At 38.3% G+C, this 22,191-nt stretch overlaps 1 protein-coding gene across 1 annotated transcript in view; it reads right to left on the bottom strand.

Annotated features, from left to right (window-relative positions):
• LOC132021758 (RING finger protein 24) overlaps positions 1-22,191 on the bottom strand; it is a 104,629-nt gene that overhangs the window by 35,131 nt on the left and 47,307 nt on the right. Inside the window, exon 2 of the mRNA XM_059406605.1 lies at positions 5,343-5,492. Coding sequence (XP_059262588.1) covers positions 5,343-5,485 — 143 coding nt within the window. The 5' untranslated portion in view covers positions 5,486-5,492. The remainder of the gene's footprint in view (positions 1-5,342; positions 5,493-22,191) is intronic.

Below are 22,191 nucleotides of genomic sequence, written 5' to 3'. Positions count from 1 at the left end.
TCTAAAAAAAAAAAAAGAAAAAAAAAAAAAAAAGCTGCATAGTGCTGGAGAAAATTATAAAACTGTATAGCTGATGGCCACAATAAATCTGTGGTCTCCATTCTCAGTTTAGACTCTCCACTTGTTTTCTAATTCTACCTATTCATTCTCGGTATACTAAGCTTCCATACAGTGGTAATTCAAATTCTTGCCACTCTCTTCAAGCTTTATCCTACCATTCCCTTCCACATCATTTTCAACTACTTTAAAGTGAAAGAAAGAGATTATCAGATATGAAAGCTCTCTGGTTTCACATACTTACAAGTCCCGGACTAAACATGGCTTGACTTTGTGCTTTTCAACTTTAAGATGGTGCTAAAGTCCTACAAGAGAGTATCTTGTATCTTGTAAAGTCCTACAAGAGAGTATCAGACAGCATATTGCTAGCCTGGAAAGAGATCAAAATCCAAACCTTACTTTGGATTTTGATCTTTTTTCAGGCTAGCAATATGCTGTCTGATACTCTTTTGTGATGCTGGGCAATGGTAGTAGCTGCAGCTCCCAAGTCAGCCACACAATCATGAGGGTAAACAAGCTGTACACTTACAACGATTCTGTACCAATACAACCCTTTCAGTTTTTCCCTTTCAGTACAGTAGTCAATAAATTACACTAGATATTCAACACTTTATTATAAAATAGGCTTTGTGTTAGATGATTTTGCCTAACTGTAATCTAACCTAAGTGTTTTGAGCCCATAAAGGTAGGCTAGGCTAAGCTATGATGTGCAGCAGGTTAGGTGTATTAAATGCATTTCTGACTTAAGATATTCTCAATTTACCATGGGTTTGTTGAGACAAAATCCCATTACAAGTTGAGGAAGCTCTATACATGTGTATCATTTTCCACAGTTACTTTCATCTCTGTCTTAAGAAGGATCTCCTGCTTAGAACAAATGCCACTTGAACTTTTATGTGAGTCTCTTCTTACCTCCATGGTTCCTTCTTTCTTAAAAATCCTCCACATCTAGCTCATTCTCCTTAATATTATTTATATTATATATATATTTACAAATATGCTCAAATCTCTTAAACAAACACCAAAATAGTCCCTTGATTCTACAGCAAACCACACCCCTCCCCCATCCCACCCCAACCTAATGTTTTCTCAGCCAAGATTCTTCAGAGAGGAGATCATATTTCTTGTACCCATTTTCACCTGCTGGTTAGGCTTTGCCCAATTACAGCTCACCTTTCATCACCCCTGTATCCACGCTACTAAAACTTTCCTAACTAAAATTATAGATGCAAACCTAATTATCAAATGTAATGAGAACATTTCAGTTCTTCTTTTACTGGACATCCACGAAAGCAGCTGACACAACTGACTCAATCCATGGAAACCCTACTTATGGGGTACTGGTCTCATGATTTTCTGCCTATCTTCTGTTATCCCCTCCAAGTGTCTTCTATGGGCTCCTCTTAAATATCAAAATTTTCCTAGGATTTGGTCCTGTACCTATTTTATTTCACTATACACATTCTCTCTAGGGGACACTCCTGGCCTTAGCCTCTACCTATTATTACATGACCTCCTATTTTAAGACCAGATGTATATATATAAGCTTTAGACCTATATATCCAATTGTGTACTAAACAGTTTGACTATTACACTGGAAACACAGTCCTCCCATGTCTAAAACGGAATCTATTATACTTCCACCCCAAACTTGCCTATCCATTTTCTGTCTCTAGACTGCTATCTACCTGGCTGCCAACCAGAAGTCCAGGAAAAATTCTGAACTGCCCATCATTAATGTCTGGTCACCAAATTCTGTTCATTTTCTCCTGACAAATATTACTTACAACCATCCATAACAACCTCTCTGGCTCTACTATCATTATCATTGCTAGCAAGGTAAGATGTCCTCTTTTTGTGTTCCAGTAGTGATCTATTCATTATCTTGGCTCAATACCTTATGATTTCTATTAGATAACTCACAATCTCCCCTGTAATTTCAGTTTTTGACTTTATCAAAATTATATATGCCCAAGTTTCAAAGTCATATATAGTTCTACAAGGTTAGTAATAAAAAGAAAATCAGCCCTCTGCCCTCTCCCTTTTAGCTTACTATTTTGATGTTTCTTTCCATGTCTTTAAATACCTTCCTTATGTTGCTGCTTCTTGATTTTTTACTTTTATGCATATCTAATGACTTCCTACTAGGGGCACCATTCTTTCATTTACCCAACAAACATTTATTAAATGCCAGTATTCTGCCAGGCACTGCTATGAGTGTTTGGGATACAGTAAGCAAAACAAATATCTATCTGGGCAGAGATAAATAACAGAATATTATATTATAACAGAATATTATATTATTCATTATAAAGCAGTATCATTGCTAGCAAGGTAAGATGTCCTCTTTTTGTGTTCCAGTAGTGATCTATTCCTAACGCTATCATGGGCAGAATATTCTATACTACAGTACTGTATAAGACTGTGATTGTACTCTTATGTTCCTCCTAAGGTTCTGATGAGTCTGGTGTGACTAGAGGGATCTCTCTGCGTGAGAACAGAAGAGCCTCCTGGAAAGGTGTTAGAGACCTTAAGTTATGTTCAAAAATGGGCTTGGATCATTTTAAAAGAGCCGAATCCATGAATTTCCAGATTAACTGCAAGACTTGTTAAATCCAAATTTAACATACGAAAGGTTAAAAGTAACAAACTGGGATCATCAGGAAAAGGTCCTTAGATCATTATTTAATTTCCAAAATGGTACCACTGACTTGGAAATGAAATTTAGAAATGTTTAAACTTGACTGGCTTCTTTGATTAGACAAGGTAATTTTATTTTAGTGTCGCAGATCCCCACTTGCTTTGTTAGCTGAATAATAAGCATACAGAAAGGATAAAAAGAAGTGTAATAATAATGTAAAAACAACGCTATCATTTTTTCCCTTTCTCTTTACCTATTTGCCTGGTTATTAGAAGGAATACAATGAGGTATGGGGCGCCTGGGTGGCTCATTGGATTAAAGCCTCTGCCTTTGGCTCAGGTCATGATCTCGGGGTCCCGGGATTGAGCCCCGCATCCGGCTCTCTGCTCAGCGGGGCGCCTTCTTTCTACTTCCTCTCTGCCTGCCTCTCTGCCTACTTGTGATCTCTGTCTGTCAAATAAATAAAATCTTTAAAAAAAAAAAAAAGGAATACAATGAGGTAAAATGGTGTTTCACAACTGATTTCTCAAAAGATTTACACAGAATCACAATTGGTATATTAGTGTTTTTCTTAAAACAGGAAGGTTAAAGGCTTAATTAATTCTTTGACATAGTAATAAAAATTATACTATGAGCTTGTTTACAATACTTTAGAATATTTTATATATATAAAACCCCTTCTTTAATAAGCCTTTAAAGATATTTTGTTATGTTTTATTATTTTTATCTTCTTTTAAAATATAATTTGGTTTCAAATATTAAGTTAACAAATTTCTTAGTTAAAAACCACTATCTGTAGGGGAATTACCAAAAAATTTAGTAGGTCTGAGAAAAGGAACAACAACAAAAAAATCAGCAGTCTTCTGCCATCTTCCCCAGAGATAATTATTTTAAAGTTACAAAGACCTATTTTTGCTATGGGTAATTCCTTAATTTAAAAAAATAAGCTGAATATTTATATAAAATTTATCAAACTATTATTATTTTTAAAGATTTTATTTATTTGAGAGCGAGCGAGAGAGCGTACATGAGAGCATATGAATGGGATGAGGGGCAGAGGGAGAAGCAGACTCCCGATGAGCAGGGAGCCTGATGTGGGACTTGATCCTACTACCCTGGGATCATGACCTGAGTGGAAGGCAGATGCCTAAGGGACTGAGCCACTCAGAGGCCCCTATCAAACTATTATTAAAGAAATGTTAGAAAGAAGGCATTTATGGAAATAGATTTTTTAAAAACTCTTTTCCTAATGCTATAATTACATGAGCTAAAGTGTTCATTACTCTGATAAAGACCTAAAAATCATAACTAACCAGCATATCTATGAGATAAGAGGTGACTATATTTTGTGAGAGCTTCAGAAAAGATTCACTTTTTATGAAGAATATAAATTCACTTGTCAGAATACTGGAAATACACACTAGAAGTGTTTGAATTTTACCATCAGTGAGTGACCACTGGTGGAAACAATTAATTATTGCTGAAAGATATCTGTTGATGGTATTTACCTTGACCATAATCACATATTATGCAAATACTAAAAATTGTTAGAAGTATAGTTGTTTAGTAAAACCCAGTTTTTCTACTCTTTCTTATAACACTCTTTGAACAATATAGTTTACGAATTTTTGTAGTCTGAGTTTTGGGTTTGAAAATTAGATCCTATCTAAAAACTTATAAGAAGAAGATACTTCATTAAATAATTATAAGTAAGTGAACTGTGAATCTTTACTGGCCAAATCCATTACTCCTTTTCAAGTGAGGTGTCACTTATCTGTATATGTGCTGTAGAGCTTGTGGAGTATTTAGTGGCTTTTTTTTAAAGTTTTTATTTATTTGTGAGAAAGAGGGAGAGGCATGAGCAGTAGGGGGAGGGGCAGGAGAGGGAGAGGTAGACTCCCTGCTGAGCAGGGAGCCCAACGCAGGACCCATGGGATCCCAGGACCCTGGGATCATGACCCAAATCAAAGGCAGACCCAACCAACTGAGACACCCAGGTGCCCTGAATATTTAGTGTTTTATGTAGATAATCAATCACCTGAACACCTGACCAAAGGAGCTTGAAATCTTAAGAGATCACAAGAACCTGTTTAAAGGCTCAGATCTTGTCTTGGACAATGTTTTCTGATCCCTAATAACTTTAGCTGACAATGATGTAATACCCTTCTTGAAAAAATGCCCTGAAATCTGTGAATGTAGATTAAATCTTGGGAACAGAAAATGACGTAAGTGTACCTAGACCAGGTACTAATACGTTAGAAAAATAAATGACAATTTTCTTCTCTAGTGTAAAACATTTCATCAGCAGGAAGGATTGAAGACTTTATAAAGGTGTTTACTGATAAGTAACTAACACGCAGAAGGTTAAAATATTAAGCAACCTTAATTTTAGAAACTTTGCTAATTATTGGGGTGCTTGGCTGGCTCAGTTAGAGGAGTGTGCAGCTCTTGATCTTGGGTTCGTGAGTTTGAGCCCCACACTGGGTGTAGAGATTGCTTAAATAAGCAAACTTAAAAAAAAAAAAAAAGAAAGAAAATTTGCTCATTATCACACTTACATAATTTTTTAACATAAGGGCAAAGAACTGATTTACAATTGATTGTTTAACATAGTCTGAAGTAACAAAGAATGAAAATTGATTACCTAATCAAGTAGCAACAGAAGAGTAAACTGAGGATGAAGACAAATATAGCAGTGCCAAAAACCACAATATATATGTTGAGAGGCAGATTCTGGAATCCAATATTAGGCATCCTGAAGTTGTAATGTGGGAAATCCGAGCTCATGGATGAACTGTAGGGGTAGAAAAGAATGGAAAAAAATTAGGGTATAAGACTAAGAATCAAGATAGCATTATCTTTGTATGTATACAAGGCAATGATATTAAGACTTGACACCATCTGAAACAAATATGATAGTTAATATTCTTGCCATTCATCTAATTTTCATGCCAAAAATATTTTCTGAGTACTTATTATGTACCTGGCACTATTCTATAAGCTTGAGATCCTACCTAAAAAACTTTTACAGGTTATATTCATTCATTAAAAGGTATTTTCACTGGGACACCTGAGTGGTTCAGTCTGTTAAGTGTTTGCCTTTGGCTCTGGTCATGGGATTGAGTCTGGCACTGCTGAGCAAGGAGCCTGCTTCTACCTCTGCCTGCCACTCCCCCTTCTTGTGCTCTCTGACAAATAAATAAACAACTTCTCAAAGAAAAAAAAAAGTATTTTGCTGAAGTAATGCCAGGAATTAATAAACATATGAAAAAGTTCAAACTCAAACTGCTCAGGCTCTCAGCTCAGCTGGAAGTCTGCTTCTCCATCTTACTCTTCCTCTGTGCTCTCTCTCACATAAATAAATAAACTCTTAAAAAAAATAGCAGCATTAATAATAGTAAAATATTGGAAATAACAAATCTCATAAGGAGGCAGTGATTAAATATGTTTAATCATGTTACAGTATTATGAGATCATGAAAATCTGTTTTAGTAAATTTTAATGTCAAGGGCAATATAAAGATATATGGGAGAGGAGCCCAGGTGGCTCAATGGGTTAAATGCCTGGCTTTTGATTGTGGCTCAGGTTGTAATACCAGTGTCATGGGATTGAGCCCTGTATTGGGCTCTACGGGAGCGGGGGGATGATGAGGGGGGAATCTGCTGGAGATTCTCTCCCCCACCCCTCCCTGCTCACATATGCACTCTCTCCCAAATAAATCTTAAAAAAAAAAAAAGATTTATTTATTAATTTGTCAGAGAGAGAGAGAGAACAAGCAGGGGGAAGCAGGCTCCCTGCTGAGCAAGGAGCCTGATGTGGAACTTGATCCCAGGGTCCTGGGATCATGACCTGAGCTAAACGCAGATGCTTAACCAACTGAGCCACCCAGGTATCCCTAAATAAACACATATTTTTCTTTTAAGATTTTATTTATTTATTTATTTATTTATTTGACAGACAGATCACAAGTAGGCAGAGAGGCAGGGAAGCAGGCTCCCTGCTGAGCAGAGAGCCCAACTCAGGACTCGATCCCAGGACCCTGGGATCATGACCTGAGCTAAAGGCAGAGGCTTTAACCTACTGAGCCACCAGGTGCCCCAAATAAACACAGCTTGGAAAAAAAAAATACATGGGAAAAATTTAAGCAGGTTATAGATTATATATAAAATATCCCAATTCACCTCTGCCTTCGGCTCAGGTCATGATCTCAGGGTCCTAGGATCGAGCCCCACATCCGTGCTCTCTGCCGCAGGGAGCCTGCTTCCCCCCCTCTCTCTGCCTGCCTCTCTGCCTACTTGTAATCTGTCAAATAAATAAATAAAATAAAATAAACAAAACAAAACAAAAATCCCAATTTTGGAAAAGGTTGAAAGAAATGTGTACATACTGGTGTATATGTGTGTATAGCAGAAAAAAGCCTGAGAGCCAACATGTCAACATGTTAACAGTGGCTTGTGGTTTACTAGTCATTTTGATTTTCTTCTTTTTTTAACTTCCTTTATTAGGTTAGGCCCTGTTCTAAGCATCTTACTGGCTTTATTTTATCTTCACATAATACCTCTATAGATATATACCTACAGATAAGTAGTATCTCCCATTTTATAGATAAGGACACCAAAGCTTAGAGAGTTTTGATCACATAGTCATGAGTGACCAAGTATGTATGGCAGCCAAGCCTTCTCCAACTCCAAAGCCAGTGAACCCATAGCCTATATGCTCTATGGTCTCTCTTGTATTGATTTTATAATCAGAAAACAGCAAATATTGTCCACACATTTAAAAAGGGGCTACTTCTGTCAATTTGGTAATACTTAATGGATCACCACACAGTTCAAATTCCATGAGTGGAGGCTGACCTCTCCATTGGATGATGAGTTTTAGTGATAAAGTGGCTCATCACACCTTTTCACTAGAACTTTTCTCCTCATTGTGATTCATTACAAAAGAAAGAGCAACTGCCAGGCCTGATTATCAAGATTACATACTGATAACTGAATTATAACAGTGACTACTGCCAAAATCGAAACAAAACAAAGACCTACCAAACACTGCTATCTTTTATATAATGTAAATTTAAAAAGTGTTTACAGATTTTTTATGTCTTTTTTGGTTCCTAGAAGAATATACTTATAGATACTACTGAGATACTAACTGGCTATATGCAATATCTAATGAGTTATTACTTTAAAAAAATTTATTTTGAGAGAGTGCATATGCACACAGGCGTGGGGAGGGGCAGAAGGAGAGGGAGCAGACTCCCCACTGAGCATGGAGCTCAAGGCAAGGCTTGGTCCCATGACCCTGAGACCATGACCTGAGCTGAAGTCAAGAGTCGGCACTCAACAGACTAAGCCACCCAGGTGCCCCACAACTTATTACTTTTATTTATTACTTACTAATTTCCAGCTTCTAATAACTTATACCAGGAAGTCAACAGCTGCAAAGGACAACTTCATCCCAAGGAAACTCTTCTCTGAGAACGTCCATGCAAAAATAATGGGTAATATTTAATTTTGAACTTTTAGCAATTTTTTGCAAGTTGCTTTTTTACTCAGATACATAATTTTCCTTTTCCTACACTCAGATCATCTTGGAAGGGAAGGAAAGAGTTAAGGAGTATTTTATTGAATATATCTAGCACATACATTAGAGTGTTGTAAGAAAATTATAGCTGCACTAAACTTAACTCTTAATCTCCACATCATTGAGAGGCCTCACTTGATGACCCTTGTTATAGTCAAGACTTGGATGGCAGTCCTTCAGTCCCTTAGAAATATCCCTCACCAGACAAACAAGGCTTGGTAAAAGAACTCTCACCTTAGGAAATAAGAGATTAAACACCCATGCTGGAAGGTTTAATAGAGAGGAAACAGGGAAACAGAAAGTGTGTATTGTAGAAAAAGGAACAGGTTTGCAGTCAGCAACTCTGGATGTTGTTCCCAGGATATTACTAACTAGATATCAGTATTAGGTCCATCTATATCTTCATTTTCTCATCTTTCAAGTGGAAAAATGCCTATTCTATCAACTTCAAGGGATTCCTGGAAGGATAAAATAAGACCACAGATACTGAAGTATCTGAAAGAGTTAGTACAAAATACTAAGGTTTTAGTGCATTTGTGTGTGTGAGAGCACATTTTGGCAGGGATAACAAGGAGGGGTGACTTTAAGTAAAAGAACATAAGGGGCACGTGGGGCACGTGGGTGCTCAGTGGGTTAAGCCTCTGCCTTTGGCTCAGATCATGATCTCAGGGTCCTGGGATCGAGCCTCGCATCAGGCTCTCTGCTCAGTGGGGAGCCTGCCTCTCCCTCTCTCTCCCTGCCTCTCTGCCTACTTGTGATCTCTGTCAAATAAATAAATAAAATCTTAAAAAAAAAATTAAAGAACATAAAAGAAGCCTTGACCAAGATCAAGTCTCTGGGAAGGATTTCACCAAACCAAGAGCTCCTTTCTCAGGGAGCTCCTCTGCACATGCTGCCAAGCTTTGTGTCAAGTGGCCTGCCAGCCTGGTCCCCAGAGGCAGGAACTGGAAACTTACTCTGGCTAAAGGCAGCCATCAATATAGGCCAGCAGGGAGTGTGTCAATGGTGTGAGAATGTTGCTCTGCAGGAGTCCTTGCACTGGGTGGCATCACCAACAAACCTGAGGAATTCTGAACAGGTACATAGACATGTAGAGTATGAAAGGTAGCACTGTCATTAGAAGAGGGAACAGATGTCTATCTCAGTGTTCCTGAGACCTGGCTGCTGAGATTTGTCTAAGTTTTCCCTTCTTAGCAGTGCCTTACAACCTATTACCAGAGGGGTGGGGTTGGTAGAGGATAGCTGATGCAGAATACATTTTAGGAATTTTCTCCCATTCTTTTGATAATTTAATTGCTTAGCTACAATTGAAATTTTGGCCCAATAGTCTAAATAGATGGTGTCTTGTTTCAAGATGTTAATCCTAGTCTAGTGACACTTCAGTTTTATAGTATTTTCATCATAATATCTTTTCAGCATGAGCGTTAATCTTTTAAAATAAGGTCATTTTTTAAAAAAGAGAAACACATCTGAGTCTGGGTGACTCAGTTGGTGAAGCAGCGGACTCTTGATTTTGGCTCAGGTCATGATCTTAGGGTTGGGGAGATCAAGTCCCATGTAAGGCTCTGCAAGCAGCAGGGAGTCTGCTTAAGATTCTCTCCCTCTCCCCCTGCCCCTCTGCCTCACCTGTGTGCTCTCTAAAATAAATGAATAAATCTTTAAAGAGAAACAGAACTGCTGGATCTTGGCATTTCTGATTTCATTTGCATAAAAGCCTTTCCCTCCTTATGAAATTCATTGCTCCTGATATCTCTAGTCTCGGTCTCAATTTCAAATAATCTAATCAGGTTATTTAAAAAGAGAAAAGAGGGGCACCTGGGCGGCTCATTTGGTTAAGTATTGGCCTCTGGCTCAGGTCATGACCCCAGGGTCCTGGGATTGAACCCTGCATTGGGTTTCCTTTTCAGCAGGGAGCCTGCTTCTCCCTGTCCTGCTCCCCCTACCAGTGCATGTACTCCCTCTCTGTCGAACAAATAAAATCTTTTTTAAAAAATTAAAAATTAAAAAAGAAAAGAAGGGGCGCCTGGGTGGCTCTGTGCTTAAGCCTCTGCCTTCGGCTCAGGTCATGATCCCAGGGTCCTGGGATCGAGCCCCACATCCCACTCTTTGCTCAGCAGGGAGCCTGCTCCCTCCTCCCTCTCTCTCTCTGCCTAACTCTCTGCCTACTTGTGATCTTGGTCTGTCAAATAAATAAAAAAATTAAAAAAAGAAAAGAAAGAGGCGGGAAGATCTGAGTATTTTATACACAGTGGGATTTCTCACCAATATACAAAAGGGACAGAGTACAAGATTTGGCTGCATAGATGACCTGAACTTAACACAATGCACCACACAGCCAGAAAGGTTATAACAACAGTGTTTCTTCAAGTGTGTTTGGTAGCCACATTCTTCCCAGGCCAGTTCCTGTTCCCTAGATAATACCACATCACCTTCCCAGAAGTTAGTATTCTATTTTTGCTTTAAAAATGCTCAGAAAAAATGGGATGGTGGTTCCTCATGAAGTTAAAAATAGAGCTACCCTATGACCCAGCAATTGTACTACTAGGTATTTACCTCAAAGATTCTGAAGGAGCACCAGTACCCCAATGTTCATAGCAGAAATGTCCATAATAGCCAAACTGTGGAAAGAGCTGAGATGTCCATCAGCAGATGAATGGATAAAGAAGATATGGTGTATACATATATACAATGGAATATAACTCAGCCATCAGAAAGGATGAATACTTACCATCTACACCAATGTGGATAGAACTGGAGGGTGTTTTGCTGAGCAAAATAAGCCAATCAGAGAAAGACAACTATCATATGGTTTCACTCATGTGTTACATGAGAGACACCACAGAGGATCATAGGGGAAGGGAGGGAAACTGAATGGGAAGTCATCAGAGAGGGAAAAGAACCACAAGACACTCTTAACTATAGGAAACAAACTAGGGTTGTTGGAGGGGAGGTAGGTAGGGGGATGGGGTAATTGGGTGATGGGCATTAAGGAGGGCATGTGATGTGATGAGCATTGGGTATTATATGCAACTGATGAATTACTGAACACTACATATGAAACTAATAATGTACTATATGTAGGCTAATTGAATTTAAATTTTTAAAAATGCTCAGAAAAAGAGACACCAATAATTTGACTGCTGTATTTTACAATTTATGGTTCACAAACCATTAAAAAAACCTCCACAAACTTTTTTTGTCTTATAGCACAGAAGTCCAAGAAAAACTTAAAAATTATTTTAGACTTTTAAAATCTTTTTTTTAATGAGACATAATTCACTTTAAAAAATGCACTCATATTGTGTGTACAGGTCAAAGAGTTGGACAAATGAATACACCCATGTTACCACAACCCTAATCAAGACACAGAACATTTCCATTTACCCAGAAAGTTCCCTTGTACCCTTGTGCAGTTAACCACCACTCCCAACTACCGATCTGATTGCTATCATTACAGATTAATTTTCCTTATTCTAGAATTTCATAGTTAAATGGAATCACACAGTATGTACTCCTTTATATTCAGCTTCTAGTCACTCAGTAGGTCCTTGAAAGACTCTTTTTTTTTAAAAAAAAGATTTATTTTGGAGAGAATGAGCACAAGTTGGAGAAGGGGAAAAGGAAGTGAGAGAAGCTTGAACAGACTCCATGTCGAGCGTGGAGCCTGACATGGGGCCTAACCTCACAACCCTGGGATCACGACTTGAGCTGAAACCAAGAGTCAGATGTTCAACAGACTGAGCCACCCAAGTGCCCCTGAAAGACTAGTAACAAACAGTTACAAAAAATACTTCACATTATATTCCTAGTTTGCTCTACTTATATTATCTACAATTATAGTCTCTTTTTAAAAATTTTTTTAAAAGATTTTATTTATTTATTTGACAGACAGAGATCACAGGTAGGCAGAGAGAGAGAAGAAGGGAAGCAGGCATCCTGCTGAGCAGAGAGCCTAATGCAGGTCTCGATCCTAGGACCCTGGGATCATTACCCAAGGCGAAGGCAGAGGCTTTAATCAACTGAGCCACCCAGGCACCCCATACAATTATAGTGTCTTAAAGCTGAACTTTGTCTTTGAATATATCAATTTTATGATTAACCCCTTGATATTTCTTTCTATAGAACTCCTGGTTATCCCTTTAAGTTGTAATTGATTTCATGGAAGAAATTTTTATCACATCCTTTATACAGGTGTTCCTTTCCATTTTTTAAGTCTTCAGTGGAGCACATTCCTTCCACCTATTATTTTTTAAGTCTTCAGCAGAAGAAACATAAAATGTGATCCATTTATCATGTTTTTGTCCTAATCAAATTCTATGAGAAAATAAGAACTCTGAGGTGCTCAGGAATGAAACAGTGAAGCCCCTTTTATGGTGAGGCATCTGCTGATACGGGAAAGTCTCCAGGGGCTAGGAGAAAAGAAGTCCTACTCAGAATCCAGCCCAGGTGGGCTCCTTCATTAAGCCAGGAGGGAATACAAAGGAAGTGGACATGCGTAGAATTCTTTATTTCACTGCTGTTGTTCTTTGATTATTTTCACCTTTTATTTCCATAGAACCATTAAAAAAAAAAACAAACCACCTTTGCATCTATAGACCTATACATCTGTTGGTGGGAAAGAGTACGACTAATGAACACATAACATGATCAACACCTGGGACTGCTTAAACAGAATTTTTTTTTTCATTTATTTTGCTGTTTTATTTCATTCCCTATTTAAAAAGTATATTTTCTTCTCAAATACATTCTGAGAATTCTCATCAACTCATTCTCCAACTAGGAAATCAATCTGAGGATTAAGAAAACAATCTGCACAATTGGAGAGAGAGTATGGCAGATGTGAGATTCAGAGCTGTGAACTGGGGGACAGAAAAGCTGCAGTGCCATGAAATGGAGGGAGTCCTTTTTGCAGAGAAAAGTCAGGGAAAAAGAGCAGGAAAGAGAGCAGCGCATAGGGTTCGTACAATACACTGTGATGAGGGGATCCCTTGGGTCATACTGGGAGAGATTACTCCCCTTCTTCGAGTACATTTGGAAGAGGGTATTTGCCTCTCCAAGGACAAAAGGACTGCTGGGAGCCACTGAGTGACTGTTCAACAGCATAAAACAGGCGCAGGCAGAGGGCAGACAACCTGCTTGCAGTTTTTCCTCTGTGTGTCAAAACAGACTCCAGCCACCAAGTGCAGCCTTGCGAGTGCTTTTCTGGGACACAACAGTGCCTGGTACACAGCAAAGCCCTCCTGGGGTGGGGGGGGGGGGAGAGATGGAATCCATGCTTTGCTGGGCCCTTTAGGATTTGGAGGTTTTCTTTTTTCTTCTTTCGTTCTTCCTTCCTTTCTTTTCTTTCCTTCCCTCCTTTCCTTTCCTTCTTTTCCTTCCTTCCTCCTCCCTCCCTTTCTTGTCTTTTCTTCTTCCTCCTCTTCCTCTTTTTCATCTTCCTCTTCTTCTTTTTAATGTAGCCTGCAGCCCAAGGTGGGGCTTGAACTCATGACCCCGAAATCAAGATCTGAACCAAGATTAAGAGTCAGACACTTAAATGACTGAGCCACCCAGGTGCTCCAGATTTGGAGTTTTGAATCCCAGCCACTGGCCAGAGATAAAACAGAACTGTGGTGCTGGGTAGGCCGGTGGCCAGATACAAAGAGGAAGGGCAGGGATCTGACAAAAGCCTGGGACACAGGAGAGGAGACTGCTTTTCTGTGAGGGCCTCCTGAATAGTGGGGAGTGGGAATTCCCCTTCACTCTCTGGGAGGAGAGGGAGGGGGTGATGATGTCATCTTCCACCACTCCCCACAGCCCAGCACAGTTAGACTTTAGAGAGAAACAGAGCCTCCAGTGGAGGCTGGAGTTGCTTACAGCAAACTCTGCTCCCTACAGCCCACAGGGGCATCTTTATAAGGACGGGTCTGATTGTGAGCCAGCACAGAGGACCTCTCTCTCAGACCAACACACGCCCCTTGCATGTAGCAGTTCTACCCATCATAGAGTGCTCAAAAGCATCAGCCTCAGTTCTGGTGGAAATAGAACCAAGCTTTTTAAATTTTTTAAAATATTTTTACTTTGGGTCCCCCCCCCCTTCTTTTTCTTTGGCATCAGTCTTATAGGTTTTTGTTCATTTGTTGGATTATTTCCTTTTTTTGGATCAGGTTTTTTTTTCTTCTTCTTCTTTTCTTTTTTCCTTCTTTATTATTCTTTGGAATCAAGCTTATACTTTATTGTTTGTTTGCTGTTTTGCTCCTTTTCCTATGCTTGGATTAGGGCTTTTTTCCTTTTTCAGGCTTATATTAATAAACAAATCAAAGTACATCTAGTTAAAGGTCCAAATACCCCTACCCCACCACCCTGCCCCCAGCAAGCAAGGAGACTGCTGAGATAAAAGACCTAAAAAGTATTCAGGGCAAAATGAAAAATGCTATAACTGAGATGCAAAACCGACTGAATGTAATCACAACAAGGATGAAAGAAGGAGAGGACTGAATAGGTGATATAGAAGATAAAATTATATAGAAAATAACAAAGCTGAAAAGAGGGAAAGAAAATTATGAGATCACAAATGTAGACTCTGTGAACTCAACAATTCTGCAAAGCATAATAAAACCTGTATTACAGGAGTCCCAGAAAAGAGAGCAGGAAAGGGGGCAGGTTTATTTGAACAAATATTAGCTGAGAACCTCCCTAATCTAGGGAAGGACACAGGCATTCAAGTCCAAGAGGCACAGAGAACTCTTGAAATCAATAAAAACAGGTCAACTCCAAGACATATCATAGTGAAACTTGCAAAATACAAAGTTAAAGAGAATTCTGATAGCAGCTAGAGACAAATATCCTTAACCTACAAGGGTAGACACATAAGGTTGGCAGCAGACATGTCCACAGAAACTTGACAGGACAGAAAGCGGTGACATGATATATTCAATGTGCTAAATGCTAAATGGGAAAAATATGCAGTCAAGAATACTTTATTTGGCAAGGCTGTCATTCAGAATAGGAGGAGAGATAAAGAGTTTCCAGGACAAGCAAAAACTAAAGGAGTTTGTGACCACTAAACCAGTCCTGCAAGAAGTATTAATGGGGAAATCTTTGGGGAAAAAAAGACCAAAAGCAACAAAGACTACAAAGGAACAGAGAACATCACCAGAAACACCAACTTTACAGGTAACACTATGGCCCTAAAATCCTATCTTTCAATTATCGCTCTGAATGTAAATGGAGTCAGTGCTCCAGTCAAAAGACACAGTGTAACAGAATGGAAAAGAACACAAGACCCATCAATATGCTGCTCACAAGGGACTCAATTTAGACCCAAAGACATCTGCACATTGGAAGTGAGGGGGGTGGAGAACCATCTATCATGCTAATGAATGACAAAAGAAAGCCAGAATACCATACTTATATATCAGGCAAACTAGACTGTAAAACAGTAACTGTAACAAGAAATGAAGAAGGGTACTATAATCAAGGGGTCTATCCAACAAGAAAATCTAACAATTATATATATTTAGCTGCTCCCATATTAGGGGCATAAATATTTATATCAATTAAAAACAAACATAAACTCATTGATAATAATACAGTAATAGTAGGGGTCTTTTAACATTCCACTTACAGCAATGGACAGATCATCTAAGCAGAAAATCACTAAGAAATAATGGCTTTGAATGATACACTAGATCAGATAGATTTAACAGATATATTCAGAACATTTCATCCTAAAGCAGCAGAATGCACAGTCTCTTTGAGTGAACATGGAACACTCTCCAGAACAGATCACATACTGGGTCATAAATCAGCCTGCAACAAGAACAGAAAGATTGAGAATATACCAAGCATATTTTCAGACCACAACACTAATGAAACTTGAAGTCATCCACAAGAAAAAATTTAGAAAGACCATAAACACAAAGAGGTTAAAGAACATCCTACTAAAGAATGAATGGGTTAACCAGGAATTAAAGAAAAAATAAAAAAATAAATGGAAGCAAATGAAAATGAAAACACGACAGTTCAAGATCTTTGGGATGCAGAAGAGGCAATTATAAGAGGAAAAGATACCAATACAGGCCTTCATCATGAAGCAAGAAAATTCTCAAATACACAACGTAACCTTACATGGACTGGAGCTAGGTAAGGAACAGCAAATAAAGCCTACAGCCAGCAGAAGAAGGGAAATAATAGAGATTAGAGCAGAAATAAACAACATAGGAACAAACAAACAAAAAAACCCAGTAGAACAGATCAGTGATACTAGGAGCTGGCTCTCTGAAAGAATTAATAAAACTGATAACCCCCCAGCCAGACTTACAGAAAAAAAAGGGCCCAAGTAAATAAAATCATGAATGAAAGAGGAGAGATCACAACCAACACCACAGAAATACAAATAATCATAACAATATTATTAGCAATTATATGCCAACAAATTGGGCAATCTGGATGAAATGGAGAAATTCCTAGAAACATACAAACTACCGAAACTGAAACAGAAAGAAAAAGAAAATTTGAACAGACGTAATCAGCAAAGAAATTGAGTCAGTAATCAAAAATCTCCCAAGTAACAAAAGTCCACGGTCTGGTGGTTTTCCAGGAGAATTCTACCAGCTATTTAATGAACAGTTAATACCTATCCTTCTCAAATTGTCCCAAAAAAATAGAAAGGGAAGGAAAAGTTCCATACTCATTCTATGAGGCCAGCATTACCTTGATTCCAAAACCAGACAAAGACCCTACCAAAAAGGAGATTTATAGGCCAATATCCTGAGGAACATGGATGCAAAAATTCTCAACAAGATTCTAGCAAATCAAATCCAACAATACATTAAAAGAATTATTCATTATGATCCAATGGGATTTAACACTGGGCTGCAGAGCTGGTTCAATAGTCCCAAATCAATCAATGTGATATACAACATTAATAAAAGAAAGGATAAGAACCATATGATTGTCTCAATAGATGCAGAAAAAGCATTTGACAAATACAGCACCCATGTGTGATAAAAACCCTCAAGAAAGGAGGGATAGATGGAACATAGTTTAACATCTTAATGGCCATATGTGAAAGACCCACAGCTCATACTATCCTCAATTGGGAAAAACTGAGAGCTTTTCTCTATGCTCAGGAACAAGACAAGGATGTCCACTCTCACCATTATTACTTAACACAGTACCAAAAGTCTTAGCCTTAGCAATCAGACAACAAAAAGAAAGAAAAAGCATCCAAATTGGCAAGGAAGAAGTTTTTTTTTTTATTTTTTTATTTTTTTATTTTTTTTTTTAAAGATTTTATTTATTTATTTGACAGAGAGAAATCACAAGTAGATGGAGAGGCAGGCAGAGAGAGAGAGAAGGAAGCAGGCTCCCTGCCGAGCAGAGAGCCCGATGCGGGACTCGATCCCAGGACCCTGAGATCATGACCTGAGCCGAAGGCAGCGGCTTAACCCACTGAGCCAGCCAGGCGCCCGGCAAGGAAGAAGTTTAACTTTCACTATTTTAGACAACATGATACTTTACGTAGAACACCCAAAAGGGGTGCCTGGGTGTCTCAGTTGGTTAAGCATCTGCCTTTGGCTCAGGTCATGATCCCAGGGTCCTGGAATTGAGTCCCTTGTTGGGTTCCTTGCTCAGCGGGGAGTCTGCCTCTCCCTTTCTATCTGCCTTTTCCTCTCCATCTGCCTTTCCCCCAGCTCATACTCTCTCTCTCAAATAAATAAAACCAGAAAGGAAGAAAGAAAGAAAGCCAGCCAGAAAGATTCCACCAAAAATTTGCTAGAACTAATTCATGAATTCAGCAAAGGCACAGGATATAAAATCAACATACAGACATCTGTTGCATTTCTTACACCAATCATGAAGTAGCAAAAAAGAAATCAAGGAATTAACCACATTTACAATTGCACCAAAAACCATAAGATACCTAGGAATAAACCCAGTCAAAGTGATAAAAGATCTGTACTCTGAAAACTATAGAACATTTATGAAAGAAATGAAAGAGGACAAAAAGAAATGGAAAAACATGCCATGCTCATAGATTGGAAGAACAAATATTAAAATGTCTATACTACCCAAAGCAATCTAGACATTCAATGCAATCCCTATCAAAATACCACCAGAAATGTGCTCGCTTCGGCAGCACATATACTAAAATACCACCAGCATTTTTCACAGAGCTAGAACAAACAATCCTAAAATTTGTATGGAACCATAAAAGACTGAATAGCCAAGGCAATCCTGAAAAAGAAAATCAAAGAGGGAGGCATCATGATTCCTGATTTCAAGCTGATTACAAAGCTGTACTCATCAAAATGGTTTGGTTCTAGCACAAAAACTGACACATAGATCAATGGAACAGAACAGAGAACCCAGAAATGGACCCAGAATTATATGGTCAACTAATCTTTGACAAAGCAGAAAAAAATGATGGAAAAAAGTCTCTTCAACAAATGGTGTTGGGAAAACTGGACAGTGACATGCAGAAGAATGAAACTGGACCACTTTCTTACACTAGACACAAAAATAAATTCAAAATGGATTTTGAATGTAATACAGGAAACCATCAAAATCCTAGAGAAGAAAACAGGAAGCAACCTCCTTGACCTTGGCCCCAGCAACTTCCTACTAGACACATCTCCCAAGGCAAGGGAAATGAAAGCAAACATGAACTATTGGGACTTCATCAAGATAAGCTTCTGCATAGTGAAGGAAACAATCAATAGAACTAAAGGCAGGCTACAGAATGGCAGAAGAGATTTGTAAATAACATATCTGATAAAGGATTAGTATCCAAAACCTGTAAAGAACTCATCAAACTCAACACCGAAGACACAAATAATCCAGTTAAGAAATGGGCAGAAAACATGACTAGACAATTCTCTCTTTTTTTTTTTTTGGATAGACACTTTTCCAGAGAAGACATTCAGATGGCTAACAGACACATGAAAAGATGCTGAACACCACTCACCATCAGGGAAATACAAATCAAAACCATGATGAGATACCACCTCACACCTGTCAGAACAGCTAAAATAAACAACATAGGAAACAACAGATATTGGCAAGGATGCAGAGAAAGGGGAGCCCTTTTGCACTGTTAGTGGGAAGGCAACTACTGGGGCAGCCACTCTGGAAAACCGTATGGAGCTTCCTCAGAAAGTTAAAAATAGAACTATCCTATGACCTAGCAATTGCACTACAAGGCATTTATCCAAAGGATACAAAAATACAGATTGAAGGGGTAGATGCACCCCAATGTTTACAACAGCATTATCAACAATAACCAGATTAGAGCCCAGATGTCCATCGACTGATGAATGGATAAAGAAGAGTGGTATACATACAAAGTGGAATATTACTTGGAAATCAGAAAGAATGAAATCTTGTCATTTGCAATGATGTGAATGGAACTGAGTGTATTATACTAAGTGAAATAAGTCAGAGAAAGACAAATATATGATTTCACTCATATGTGGAATTTAAAAAACAAAACAGATGGGCATGAGGAAGGGAAGGAAACAAGATTAAAAAGAGGGAGGCTTTTAAAAAAATATTTATTTATTTATATCAAAGAAAGGGGGCAGCAAGGGGTAGAGGGAGAGGGAAAGAGAGACTCTTTAGTAAACTCCCCACCCAGCATGGAGCCTGACATGGGGCTCAATCCCATGACCTGAAACCATGACCTGAGATCAAGAGTCGGATTCTCAACAAGTTGAACCACCCAGGCACCCCAAGAGACTCAAATACAGAGAACAGACTGAGGGTTGCTAGAGGGGAGGTTGGTGGGGGATGGACTAAATGCATTATGGGCATTAAGGAGGACACTCGCTGGGGTGAGCACTGGGTGCTATGAGTATGTGATGAATCACTAAATTCTTCTGAAACCAATACTACACTATATGTTGACTAATTGGAATTAAAAAAAAAAAAAAAAAAGACCAAACCACCAAACTCTAGCCTAATTCAACAAAGAACTGAGTGCCAGGTCTGTGGTAAAGAAAGGAGGTAAGAAAAACGTGTTCAAAGATCTGACATGACAATGTCGTTCACTTCAGAATTCTGCCTAAGTTTGGAATTTTCCCAGAAAACAAGAGAAAATTATTTTCTTCCATTTCCATTTCTATCTTCTGCATGGCCCTTTAAAAAAGTCTAGCTATGGAGGGTGCCTGGGTGGCTTAGTGGGTTAAAGCCTCTGCCTTGGGCTTGGGTCTTGATCCCAGGGTCCTGGGATTGGAACTCTCAATGGGCTCTCTGCTCGGCAGGGAGCCTGCTTCCTCCTCTGTCTCTCTGCTTGCCTCTCTGCCTACTTGTGATCTCTGTCAAATAAACAAATGGAGTCTTTAAAAAAAAAAAAAATCTAGCTATGGAATAAGAAGCAGGCTCTTGGGCCTGCTTTTTATTAGGTCCAGGAACTTAACTAACATTTTAAATAGTGAGGGATACATTTTGGGCTTCCAAAAGTAAACTTGGGAAACATAGTTGGAACTGGGGCACATTAACAAATTTGGGGACGTTCTAACGTCCAACTTGTTTCAAAAAGTTACCCTTAATTAGCTCTATTAAAAAGGAAGACAAAATGATTTATCAAATTAAAGCCTTTATTACCAAAGGTTGTAATTAAACAGTTAGCCATGATTTTATTAATGTTTTTCATCACAACTATACTGGAAACTCCCAGATACCAGAATCTGGTGTTTTGATCATTTTGGTATCCCTAGCATCTAGGATGTGCCCAGGATATACTTATTAAATAAAGGATTAAATAATGGTATAAATAAATAACAATAATGATATATGTACGTGTTCAAATGAAAACTCTTGAAAACACATTTCAATGTCTTTCATATCGTACCAAATGCCATTTCAGCATGCGAGAAGCCTTCTTGCAATAATCTAAAAGTTTCAATTTTCAAAATACTCAGTTCCCAATCTTTTTCTCCTTATTAGCTTTGAGATAAAATTATGTACTATACAATTTAAATGCACCTGATTTTAAGTTTACAATAATTTTTAGTAAACAGAATTGTTCAATGAACACGATAACCTGATTTCAAATTATTTTTATCATCCCCAAAGAAAATGTACCCATTAGCTGTCATTCCCTTTTCCCACCCCGAGGGAACTACTAATATACGGTCTCTAAACATTTCCCTTTTCTGAATATTTTATGTCCGTATAATCATATGATTTGTGCTGGCTTCTTTTATTAATGTCTTCCAGGTATAGCGTATATTAGTACTTTGTTCCTGATTTTTACTGACAAATAGCAGGCGCCTGGCTAGCTCAGTCGTAGAGCATGAGACTCTTACTGACAAGTAGTTTTTCATTTTAAGGATAAACTACATTTTCTTTATTCTCTTACCAGTTGATGGACATTTGGAATGTTTCTACTTTCTAGCTATTATGAATAATGCTGTTATGGACATCAATGTGAAAATTTTGTGTGGACATGTTTTCACTTCTCTTGGGTATATTCCTGGGGTGGAATGTTGGGTAATATGATAGCTTTATGTTTAATCTTTGAAGGAATTGCCAGGCTATACAATCCTAGTAGTAATGTATGAGGGTTCAAATTTCTTCACATCCTCTCCAAACTTATCTTTGTGCTTTTAGCCATCCTAGGGGATGTGAAGTGGTATCTCCTAATGGTTTTAATTTGCATTTCCTTAATGATTAGTGATGCTGACCATCTTTCCATGTGCATTTGGCCACTGTATATCATCTTTTATGAACTACCTATTTAAACCCTCTGCCCAATTTTATACTGTTTTTATTATTATTCAGTTGTATGAGTTTTTTATATATTTGGATACAAATGCTTTATCAGATACATGGCCTGTCAAACTTGTCTCCAAGTTATGGGCTTTTCTTTTCCCTTAAATGGTGTCTTCTGAAGCATAAACGGTTTTAATTTTGACGTTTATTTT

Source organism: Mustela nigripes, chromosome 7, assembly GCF_022355385.1.
Source record: "Mustela nigripes isolate SB6536 chromosome 7, MUSNIG.SB6536, whole genome shotgun sequence".
NCBI classification, from domain to species: Eukaryota; Metazoa; Chordata; class Mammalia; order Carnivora; family Mustelidae; genus Mustela; species Mustela nigripes.
Note: the sequence above shows the minus strand (reverse complement) of the source record. Positions and strands in the feature narration are given on the sequence as shown.